We start from the raw sequence: 13,089 nt of genomic DNA, 5'->3' as shown, positions 1-13,089 counted from the left end.
CATACAGGCACTGGAAAGTGTATCCGACAGGGATAGCCTTCACCTTTAATCACACATATCCGGCAACATACCTAGAACAGCCTACACACTAGCGACTACCTGTTAATCAATATTAACAGCTTACTATCAAGGGACGTAATACTATCCATAACCCGTCTTACCTTGAATAGTGCATGCAGCACCAGTCAACGAACTCCCAATACGAAAACACGGAGATGCCCTGACAGCAGCATCTGGGCGCTAAAATGCCGGCAACACACATTATATATGTATACTTAACTAGTTACTTATCTAAAATGTTTTTGAACCTATAGAGAACTAAACGTTCTCATACAAATGTGTGCTCTGAAGTTCTCCATATGTACTGTGGAGAACAGCATTAGAAATAATTTCTATCGAATGCGTGTTGTTACAAGATGTTGATGTCTTTTTTGGGGAAAATAATAAGACACCTCACTAATATGCTTTGTTTTATTATGGATACTACAGTAAAAATTATAAGGTAACCTTTCTTACATGTAAGCTCATCATAATGCTGTAGCTCTCTTTAAACTATAATAGAATTCTCTGGAAGTGTGAACGGGGCATTTCTTTCATTTTCAATAGTGACATAAAAATATGTTCGGTAAAAGAACTCACAAATAAGATACAAGTAAATAACATGCTTTGTTTTTATGGGTATTTCTGTAAGGAAGATTTACACATAACTAGCAATTTAGATTATGTCAAAAGACAAATTAGGCACATATACTAATTCTACAGGATAAATGTATCATTACTTCTCCTGAGCTTGCCTTTTGAAAAGGGTAAAAATAAATATTAAAAAAAAATTGATAAATTTGGGGCACACATGCACTTCTCCAGAGGCAATTGCATAGGATGATGAAAAAGAGAATTGTGATAGCGCTTGATAAATCTTTTTCAAAGTGCTCACTTGCTGATGAGGTCATCTCCCACAGGAAAAGTTTGTTCAGCACAAATACATCAATTTTTCAAAAAACAAAGCACACTAATACATTTTTAAATATTTGCGTTTAAAGGGATGTCAATAAACTTAAAATGTAATCCCCCTTTCAATCAAAATGAATGAAATTAAAGAATATTGTAATAAACTTTACTTATTTTTCCCGTCTTTGTTATAAAATACGCCTGAAAATTGGGCTCATTCCACTTCCTTTAAAGAGACTGGAGTACCTCAATCATAATTATGGTGAAATGTACCTGACCTTCTATTCTAAACAGTGATTACTTAGATCAGAGAGCAAGCTTATTCATATCTGTTTTTAATTTGCTTTTTGAATCCATGAATTGCCCTTGATTTGCAAAACAATGTACAACATATTAACACAATTATGCAAATAAATGAGAAGCATTGAAACTTGATGTTCTTATTTGTCTGAAAAAATGTGAGGTAAATGTTATTTAAATTTAATTTGAAACTAATACAAATGTATCAGTTGTGTACTTCCTTTCAACTTCATAACGATCGGGTACTTCCTACTAATGGCTGATAGGTACTTCCTGACAATGAGTGTTTGTAACTACCAGCTAATTTCAGAAAACATTTAAACACTTTTTATCTAGTAAGAGATTTAAAAAAAAAAATCACCATATATAAATGCTACCTTTTCATATAAATGATAAAAGTGTACATTTAAAAGCACAGTAGACACTTTAATATTGTAATATAAAATGTTTAATTATGTGCAGCAAGAAAAAAAATTAAAAGATATTGCAATATACTTTATTTATTTTGGATAAAAGTTTTAACCTATGAGTATCCCAGTTTGAAAATGGAGTGTGCAAATGACAGACAACACAAACCTGAACTTGCTACATGTGTCTCTAACTATCTTTAGCAGAGATAATAAGATAATGTACTGCAAGACAATGGATATTTTGGTAACAAAATGTCAGTGTCTAGCCAAGTCCAAATTGTCTCCCAAATAAGACAAATGGTAGGCGGAGTTAGGCTATTGAAAACAAACTGAAGCAAGCAAGGTGTTAATGCATTAACAATTGCAAACATCTACTATGTTAAATTTAATGCAATACTCAGAAATTAATTCTTGTAATTACTATCATTTTCATTAATCTTGATATGTTTCTGTTGTATGTAGATGTTTTACAATTGGAGTACTTAGTTGTTTTGATATATATAAAATGCATATATACAAATTTGACTTTAACATCAGAACAGAAAAGCAATTAGGACTAAATGACTTAGGAAGATTTACAACACCAGATAATTTTAGCCTCTAAATCTGGTGTAGAAAATCTAGAGACTTTTCACAACTGATGGTGATTTAATTATAGATTCTGTTGGTTTGCTAGATTTTTCTCAGTACTAGTTTTTAAAATAAACATAAATACACTATTTCAGTAGTAATGCTTAATTAGTGTTTAATGCTCAAATTGATAAAACATCATTGTGCTCAATTTCTCAGCAAATAATTTACAAATAGATAAGAAAATAAATTAAATAATGTAGAAAAATGCATAGTAGTAAATCTTTTGAACACAGTTATCAACTTTGAAGTAGCAAATAGCTGCCAGTACTGACATGCACAGGGACAGGTGAGACAATCACAAGCAACGTATGTCCATAGCCTCCAATAACTGTGCCTGGTTCAGTTCTTTTGGTCACTTTATGTTTACTTTATGTGTTACAAAAGCAATGGAATTGGGGAGGCTGGTTGGACATTCATTACAAGACTATCATGTTTTTTTTATATCTTTAGCTTACTGAATATTCTTTTTTTAGGAACAGATTGTAGAAACCATGACATCGAATGTCCCTCTCCTGTTTTACCCTGACCTGTTATTGTGTAACTGCTGATTGTGAAGTTATTGCACTAATGGCATTTTATGTTTGCTGTGTCTATTTGGTCATTCATCCTATTACTCTTTACATATCTATGTAGCCATCCTGTTACCAGCATAAATACATAAAGTTTCCTTTTTAGCACAGGAACAAAATTTAAGAAAAGACTGTGATATATTTTAAAGTAACATAGATGCAGCAAATAAAAACAATGGCTTTGCTGTCTAACAACATATATTAATGGATTATACAAAGCACAATTCATAATTGCCCACAAAAATACATAATAATTCCCATCTAATATTAGACCTTTTACGGTCCTTTTTTGCAGTCAAGGTTTTTGAACACTGACTGGATTGGACGGTATAATTTAAACACATACCTGCTTTCCATCAAGTGTGTACAGGCGCTTAACCACTCCAGAATCCAGCTTTATGGCATCAGTTATATCAGTGAGAACTTGCTCGAAGGAATGAGCTGTCTTCTTATTCAGGAGAATCCGGACGGCTTTGCGTGGTTTCACACCACTCCTGATGATGGTGACGAGTTTTGGCCGAATGAAATCTTTATCTCTTGTATCAGAGCTGCCTGGCTTGGGAGTAGCAAGTGGTTGCACTTGACGTTGAACGGCTGATGTCTTCACATTCACTGACCAGTTGGGATTTACATTCTTAGTATATTCAAGTTTTTTGAATGGTTCAATTGATCCACATACATAGCTTTCACCTACAAAAGAACATTCAAAATTACTTGCTATTCTAATTGTTCAGCCAAATGCTTTTTACTGTCTTAGTTTATTAGTACTAGTGTGACATCAGATTATGTATTAGTATGACATAATGCATATAACAGTGACATCACAATATGTACTAGTGTGACAACATAATGCATATAATAGTGACATCACAATATGTACTAGTGTGACATCATAATTCATATAGCAGTGATATCACAATACGTACTATTGTGACATCATAATGCACTTAACAGTTACATCACAATATATACTACTGTGACAGTGGGATATAAATATTTATACTTCACTTTTTTGTACTTTTGTCATCTGTAATTATCTTATTTCAACAATGAATTTTAATTTGCATTACAAAATAAGAAAAAAAAATTCTAGAACAACAAATTTCTGAAGTTGGCATCTGTTAAGCTAGCGCACTGTTTGTCAAAAACATATATACAATTATATGCCTTTTTATTTAAGACATCTAAATTAATCTTAAAATTGTCTTTAGTAAACACATGGAATTCAATGATGCCCAAATTGTAGACCAAAAGAGATTTTTTTTCTGGTGAGTTTATATTCTTCATAATACAATGAGATATACACGATAAAGTTGACAAGATCTGTGACTTTGACCTAAATTCAATAAAACTAATGTCTATTAGAAAAAAAAATCAGCAAAATCACAAATCAAAAATTGCACAATTCAAAGAGATTTGTTTCGCCCCCCCCATAACCCCAAATTGCGTGTCACGCTCTTACAGAATCAATGTAGCAGAACTTATCTAGTAATAGAACAAGTTCTACTATGAAGGGTAACAGCCTCACAAAACACCTTCAAATTATTACAAAACAATCAAATTAACCATAAAACAACCCACATTGACATATATACACAAAAGGAAGCTTGAAAACAGTTAAAGAAAAATAAATTAAAAACAAGACAACTTCATCAGCTTTGTAATTGCAAGATAGGACCCTGAGATAAGATACTTCAAAGGACAATACAATACAGGAAAAATCCCCCACACACCTCTAAACCCACAGTCATCTCCTAGTGTCACATTTCAATTCTATCCAGCAAGACTACTTTACCCTAACTAAAGGGACATGCAAATATGCCGTCCAAAGGATAATGTTTCATAGAGAGGGTTGAAATAACAATTATTCATGTATCCCTTGTCATTTTATAGGCATATGACCAACCTACTAATTAGTTATGATTCCTTTTGCTGCTTAAAGTTTTTTAGGTTTGTTTATTTCTTTGTTCATGTTTAATCTGTGTTTCCTTGTCTGCATATATAAACTCTTTGGTCTTTCAGAGCCATTATGACACATACTGGACTTAGAAAACTTCTGTGACAAATATACATGACAAACTGGGATTTAATAGACGCTCACTTTAGAAGACTATGTATCACAAAGCTTACATACTTGTGTATGTGTGTAAGTGTGTACGTGTGTATGTGATGCCTTTTTCAAAACTTGTTTGTCATTCAAATAATGTCTTCTTCAATTTATTCTGTTTGTTTTGTTAGCACTTTTTGAGACCTTAATAAAATAATAATCCTATATAATAAAAGGCAAGGTATGTTTGTCAGATGCAGTCATACACAGTAGAAACTGCGTGAGGACAAACATACCTGGCCTTGAGCAGCAGAGATAGTGGGCCAAAGAAGTGTGGTGGGGGGTGTGGCTGGGCATGGTTGCCGTGATGGGGGCGTGGTCGGGCAGACGTGATGAGGGGGCGTTGCTGGGTGGGAGCGTGCATGATGGGGGCATGGTTGACGGGAGCCCCCGTGATGGGGGCATGATCAGGTGGGAGTCGGCGTGACTGAGAGAGAGCACAAAATATGGTCGAGAGAGCAAAAGAGGGGAGAGAGAGAGAGCAAAAGAGAGGGGGGAGAGAGCAAAAGAGAGGGGGGAAGAGAGAGCAAAGGAGATTGGGAGAGAGCAAAAGAGAGGGGGGGAAGAGAGAGCAAAAGAGAGGGGGGAGAGAGAGAGAGCAAAAGAGAGGGCACCTCATGCAATTATAAATATTATGTAAGGAACGCCCGCTGACAAAATGTTGGAAAACATAGGTGAAGCTATGTTCAATGAATTTCCAACATGATTTCACCTTTACAAATGTCCTTGGCAACCTCATAAGCATCTATGAATTTAGGACAATAAATATCATAGGCCTCACTGCATTTGCGGGTCAGTTACTCCTGGTTTCATAAAGAAATAGGGCCAAAATTTAAAGTGACGGACAGTTGTAATTTAAAGGGACACTGAAACCAAATTTTTTCTTTTGTGATTCAGATAGAGCATGAAATTTTAAGAAACTTTCTCATTTACTCCGATTATCAAATGTTCTTTATTCTCTTGGTATCTTTATTTGAAATGCAAGAATGTAAGTTTAGATGCCGGCCCATTTTTGGTGAACAACCTAGGTTGTCCTTGCTGATTGGTGGATAAATTCATCCACCAATCAAAAACTGCTGTCCAGAGTTCTGAACCAAGAAAAAAGCTTAGATGCCTTCTTTTTCATATAAAGATAGCAAGAGAATGAAGAAAAATTGATAATAGGAGTAAATTAGAAAGTTGCTTAAAATTGCATGCTCTATCTGAATCACAAAATAACATTTTTGGGTTCAGTGTCCCTTTAAGTCTCATAGAAAAATAAAATGTCCTGGTCTTGTATTCTTTTTCTTTTAAGGAGTGTACACAATTGGCAACAAGTTTTACTATGGTGGCACCTGGCAAAACTTTAAACATTAAATTAAAAGTAGAAATTGACATAAATATAATTACGCTTTGAATATTTAAAAAATTCATTTATATTTTTTCTTAAGCCACTCTTACCAGATTTTTAATGATGAGGATAAAACATAAATTATTTTCAGACTAAAAGAATGTAAAAGTTTTCATTTAGCCCAAGGACCACCTAGATCAGCCCAATGTCTGATACTGCTAGACCCATATAAATGGATATTTTACGGTTTATGGTTGGCAGCAAGTAGCCTGTGAGTCAATCAGAAATGAGGATAGTATAAGCATGTATTTTCCATGTCAAGAAAAGCATCTAGTATAAACTTTAGGTGTTTAACCCACTTTCAGAGTTTAAACACAAAAGTTCACTAGAGTGAAATTTACACTCCGCCCCTCAAATGGGCAGACCTCACTCAATTCTCTCTGAAATGAAGGGAGCATCTGGCACTGATAAAAAACAAATCAAATTGTACTGGTTTACATTGCAGTTTTATCTAGTTTTCTATCAGTACGTGCATATTTTGAGATTAAATATTTCATCTTGCATTTGGCAAGTGTTTATTTAATACACTGTGACCTGTGAGAGAATAGCACACATGCCTAAATAACCCCCCTGTTTAGTCCATTTGCCAAGGCTGCAAAAAACATTTTACATTAAATACCATGAAATTACATTATATATTAAATTTGATGTTTACTGTGTAGTAATTGAATACAATTGTTTTCCTACATACCAACAGGCCAGATTGTCAAGATATCTGAACTAGAGCACAGGTGAAATAATAATTGTATCAGTAACCATGGTTACTAACCTGCTCTCACTCACCAGCTAATTATTTCACATGTGCTCTAGTTCAGATATCACGTCAATCTGACCTGTTGGTGTGCCTTAGGACTGGAAATAAGTAGCACTGCTTTAAAGGGACATGAAACCCTATTTTTTTCTTTCATGATTTAGAAACAGCATGCAATTTTAAACAACTTTCTAATTTACTTCTATTATCTAATTGGCTTCATTCTCTTGATATCCTTTGCTGAAAAGCATATCTAGATAGGCTCAGTAGCTGCTGATTGGTGGCTGCACATAGATGCCTTGTGTGATTGGCTAACACATATGCATTTCTTTTTCTTCAACAAAGATATCTAAAGAATGAAGCAAATTAGATAATAGAAGTAAATTGGAATGTTGTTTAAAATTGTATTCTCTATCTGATTGATGAAAGAAAAATTGTTGGTTTAGTGTCCCCTTAAATAAAAATTTTACTGCATAAATTATATTCTCATTTTGCCTGGTACTTTCAATACACTATTTAAACTACTATTAGCATGCTATTGTGTCTCTCTTTTGCAGAAAGAAATGAAGGGTACACCCCTTAGTGAGATACAGAACAATCAAGGTAAAATGCACCCTTCCAGAAGGCACTGATGAATATTTTTAGATAATCTCATCAAGGCGGAGAGATTTAGACAATCAGCCCCAGAGTGCCAATTAGATAATTTTTATTATTATACTAGAAAGCTCCTTTCACATAGCAATAAATACAAATTAAAATTATAGCGGGTTAAATTGCAATTCTACCTATGCTACAGATATAAAGTGTAAAGTGAATTGAATTTTAATGGCTTTGATTAAAATAAAGAACTCAATTAAAGGGATATGAAACAAACCTATTTATTTTCTATAAAGTTTAAGAAAGAAGATCTTTCCAATTCACTTTTATTATTAAATTTGGATCATTCTCTTGGTATCCTTTGTTGAAGGAGAAGTATTGTACTACTGTGAGCTAACTTAACACATCAGGTGAACCAATGACAGGACACATATATGTGCAGCCACCTATCAGCAGCTAGCTCCCAGTAATGAATTGCTGCTCCTGAACCTACCTAGGTATGCTTTTCAACAAAGGATACCAAGAGAATGAAACTAATTATAAATACAATGGAAAGTTGTTTAAAAGTGTATGCTCTATCTGAATCATAAAAGTAAACTTTATGGGGCAAATTATGAGTGGAGCACTATTTAGAGTTTTCGCTAAAGCGCTAATTGGGATAGAAGTAATTTGTTTGTGCGCGTCGGGTTGTGCTCGTATTGTGAGTTGAAAGTAAAAAGTTATTGCTTTTGCACTAACTCAACACTTGTGCAAAAGCCCTCATAGAAGTCAACAGAGGAAAAAAAGTGAAAAAAAAAAGAACATAACACCCCACTCGTGTGCAAACACGATCGCATATTCTCAAGTGTGCTAGCCCAACATAAAAATCAAGAATATTTCACATTCCAATGTTCTTCACATAGCAGAAAATGTTCTATTTATTAATAAATACATCATTCTACATATATATATATGATGGTATTTTGGTACAATATATATTTATACCTATATAAATAGATACATACAGATATATATAAATATCTATTTATAAATACTTAGAACATATTCTTCTATGTGCAAAGCATTGGAATGTGAAGTATTTACAGTAAATACATAGTATAACACTAATGGGCCGATTTATTAAGATGCGAGCGGACATGATCCGCTGTAGCATTTAGCATTGCACAAGTATTTCTAGTGAAATGCTTGCGCAATGCCGCCCTCTATAGATTCATCATCCCGATCGTTTATGATCGGGATGATTGCTGTCCGCCGCCTCCGAGGTGGCGGATAAGTTAAGGAGCAGCGGTCTTATCTTATGTTTCCGCAGCTCGTGTGGAAACTGCTGCATTTGTAGCTTAATAATTCGGCCCCATAAAATGAATATTGCATAAATATGCGTTTTCATCTTTTCATCTACTTAACTGCAAAGGGCTCCAATGCCCTTATATATGTCTATATATGTGTACAAATGTATTTATGTATTTATATGTGTTATGTATTTATATCTGTTAATGCATATATACACATATAAATACATATGTATGGATATATAAATATGTATATATATATATATATATATATATATATATATACATATACATCTTTAGACATGTATATGTATGTATTATGTCTATGTTAATCCCTTTGCCTGCCTTTTTTTCTAACACCTGATATCTCATATCTTTGAGCCCTTATAACTTTTTTGTGGAATATTTTTTTTAATAATTTGTATTAGACAGTGTGATTATGAGTGTAACTGTATTGTGTAATTTATTTTTGATGTTTTGTGACACTTCTTTTTTTCGTGAAACAGTTAACCACAGCTCTGAGGACACGCTAAACTTACAAGCGTTAACTTCCATTGCACTCAGGCAATCGCATTTACGTTCAACTTGAAATATGAGCACAATTAATGCAAATGTTTGCGCTCAACTCATAATCTGGCCCTATGTGCTTTATATGTTCCTTTGCATTTTATGTTTTTTTGTTTTGTCTACTTAAAAATGTAGGTATTTTTATTCATCACTGTGTTAAATACAATTATTAATTGTAAAAATGAATCAAACTAACATTACTTTATGGAACTATTATACTAAGTCTCCATTAAGGTTTATAAAGATAAATTATATATTTTTTAAATTATTCTAAATTATAGAATAATTTAGCTGGATCTAAAAAAGATTCTTACAAGGCTTGACAAGTTACTACTAAATTTAATTTTGCAGTAGCTGGGCATGGTTGCCACAACCCCATCGCAAACTACTTCTCTACTCTATTAACCCCTAACTGCCACACCCCAACATTGGATATCACGAAGGAAGGTGTTGGCGCAGGTCTGTTCCTGATTGGTGGAAGGTTTCCACGTGACCGGCTGGTGGCCATTGCTGTCTGTTGTCTGCCGAGCGACTGTGAGGTCTCGGCTTGCGATATCTGGCATTTTCAAGTACCGCTTCGTCTGTGAGTACCAAATCGTCAACCTGTATTGTTTGTCTATTACCCTATTGGCGCCATCTTATTCCCTGCTTTAGGACTTTCTTAAAATACTGATCTACACTATTAACCTCTAAACCACCACAACCCCCATTGCAAACTACCCCACTACTTTATTAACCCCTAATCAATTAACCTCTAAAGTGCCACACCCCCACATCACAAAATACCCCTGTACTCAATTAACCCCTAAACCGCCACAACAAGTTACAAAAACCTACCATTACAGAAAAAACAATCAAATTACCAAAAAATAAAAAATAAATGTTATGCCTATTCTAAAACTGCACTTAAAAAAAGCTTTCATTCTATTGGCTGATTTAAAGTTGAAATTGAAAATGTTAGGTTATTTCATTATTCATGGAATTTTTTTTAATTTTTTTTCAGGCAACGTTAGTTTTTTTTGAGGGGGTAACTTAAGGTATGTTATGTTAGGGGGTTAGCTGGTTAGAGGGTGTGGTGACATTTTATCACTGGAATATTAAAATATAGCTCACAGATTTTATACCTGGACATTCACATAGCTGGTTTTAAAATTGAATATTCAAGTAGTTGTTTGGCCTAGTGCCTATCTAAGTAGGACACTCCCAATTGCCTTTCAGTGGCATTTGATAAACCACTCCCTATTGAATTGGGGTATAAAAAACTGGGACACCAAAATCTTTCTCTCTTTTCTTATCTTGTTCATGATGAAACGATAGCTGATGGTGGACACACTGGGGAATGTGGCTAAGTATATTCCTTGGATAAAATACTGTGATTATTTTAGCAGTGTTGCAGAAATTGTAGTATTGTAGTAAAGTTGCCCTGTCTTAAATATTTGGACTGTTTTGCTGTAAAATAGATGTGTATATATACCTGTAAATATTTCTCTTATTATTAACATATATTGATTCCAAATAAACTGTTTGGAAAAAATGGAGACCCTTTTTAATTAATACCACATTTTGACGGCCATGAAGTTGTAGACAAATCCATATGGCAATTTTTGCAAGAATTAAATAATATGTTGATTTAATGTTAGAATATTATTGCAGGATATATCTTTTAAATGTTTCTCAAGAAAAGCATGGTTTTAAAAACCTGTATTTCTGGTCTGTATAAATTTGCATTTGCATAGAGTTACATGGGGGGAGGGCCTCAGTCAAATGAAATTTCTCATTTTAGAGCAAATAATACAATTGTGTGTTACTGCCAAATGTTTAAATTTAACTGCAGTAAAGGTAGATTTGGTGTTTTATAGCAAGGTTTTTGTATGTAGTGCTGTATTTGGTTTCATCAGGCCTGTTGTATAAGATATTAGTTTTATATGGTTACTAGGTTTGGTAAACTTTGTTTATTTTTACTGTTGGGATCTATACATTGTCTGTAGCTTGGAATTAAAGTTTACATTAACTTGTATTTTTCTTGTTTTTGGAAACTGGATACTTTTTATTGGTGAGCCAGTTTTCTATCAGAGTTGTCCCTGCTAGACATGTTGTGTGTATTTTTTTTTCTTCAAATGTTTTTATTGGCCACTGCATGGATTTTAAACAATTAATTTGAGAGTAAAATAGTTTAGAATTATTGTTTTCTGTAAAAATCTAATGAAATTTAGACATGATATTTACTTGTTGTCTTGGTCCCATCTAAAGGATTTTGTGTTTGTTAAAATTTGCATGGGATTTGAACTTAAAATATATAGCCTAGCACAATTCAAATTTGGTTTGTTTGAATGTTCACTTTTTGTGAGCAAATGTTTCAGATTGTAAGGGAAATTGTGTAGAATTTAAAGTTAAGAAAATACAGTTTAACTTGGGGAATATGCTAAGCTATAAGCAGTTTAAAGAATATTTTGTTTTTCCATCCCTCTTCTTCCATTTCTTTGTTTGTAAGTAGATAGTTCATATTTTTAATTAAGTTTCTATGCAATACAAAGCAATGTTTAACCTTTGTTTGGGTAGCAAAGTAAAAAAAATTGCATTTTTCTGTGTGTGGAGCAGATCCTGGAACCAAAACTACAGTTGAAATTAGCATTTCAAAAAGTTCTATAGAAACTTCCTGTACTTATACCTGAAACCAAATAAAAGTTCAATTTGCTTAAACTTACCAAACTGGTTTATTGGGTTTTAAGCCTTAATACATTTATTTGCCTTAAAATGTACATTAAGATTAATCTGATCCCCCCCTCTTCTTCTAAACAATCAAAATTTAAAATATTATTATAGTTTTTCCTCAATTTAAAGATGTATGTTTCCATTGCTTTCGCTAATTGTTTTTGGGAAAATATCAGTAAAAAGGCTTCCTTGCTTTACTTTATTTTGTTTCCCCTTTTATCTCCTTCAATTATTTGGGTTAGTATTATTAATGGTTTAAACACCTTTTAAAAGAGAACTATATATTTTTTTTAATTTTTCTCTTTTCGGGTGTTACCTGTTATCTGCTAAAAATGCCTGTGAAAAACTTTATTTCACAAGAGGTTTGTGACTACTTTAAAAACTATATCTATAAATATAATGGTCCATTCCTCATCCCAGAAGCTAAAAACAAGTGTGAAAGTGTTTTAGATATAATAACACAGGTACTAACTCTTAAAAAGATTAATGATAATAAAAGAAAATGTATGATAGCGCAGGCAGTGATGTCAACAATAAGGGGACTAACAAACATTATTGGAGACTTGACAGAGCAAAATACAGATCTTAAATTAAAGTTAGAAAAAACACAGTCTGACATAGATTGTATTACGCTTTCTGCTTTAACTAACACCATACAGATCGGTAAATTACAACGTCAATTAAAATTAACAGAATACAGCAGAAATGAATACTTAAATAAAATTACTGAATTACAGATGAAAATAAAACAAGAAGAAAAAATAATTAGTGATATTTCTGGGAACAATGCAGATTGTGATCACTTACTGTCACAAA

The 13,089-nt window shown here is 33.2% G+C and overlaps 1 protein-coding gene across 1 annotated transcript in view; it reads right to left on the bottom strand.

Annotated features, from left to right (window-relative positions):
- The window catches only part of DCLK1 (doublecortin like kinase 1), a 596,478-nt gene that overhangs the window by 558,804 nt on the left and 24,585 nt on the right, over positions 1-13,089 (bottom strand). The window contains exon 2 of the mRNA XM_053708444.1: positions 3,207-3,550. Coding sequence (XP_053564419.1) covers positions 3,207-3,550 — 344 coding nt within the window. The remainder of the gene's footprint in view (positions 1-3,206; positions 3,551-13,089) is intronic.

Source organism: Bombina bombina, chromosome 3, assembly GCF_027579735.1.
Source record: "Bombina bombina isolate aBomBom1 chromosome 3, aBomBom1.pri, whole genome shotgun sequence".
NCBI lineage: Eukaryota > Metazoa > Chordata > Amphibia > Anura > Bombinatoridae > Bombina > Bombina bombina.
This window is presented reverse-complemented; position numbering and strand designations above follow the sequence as displayed.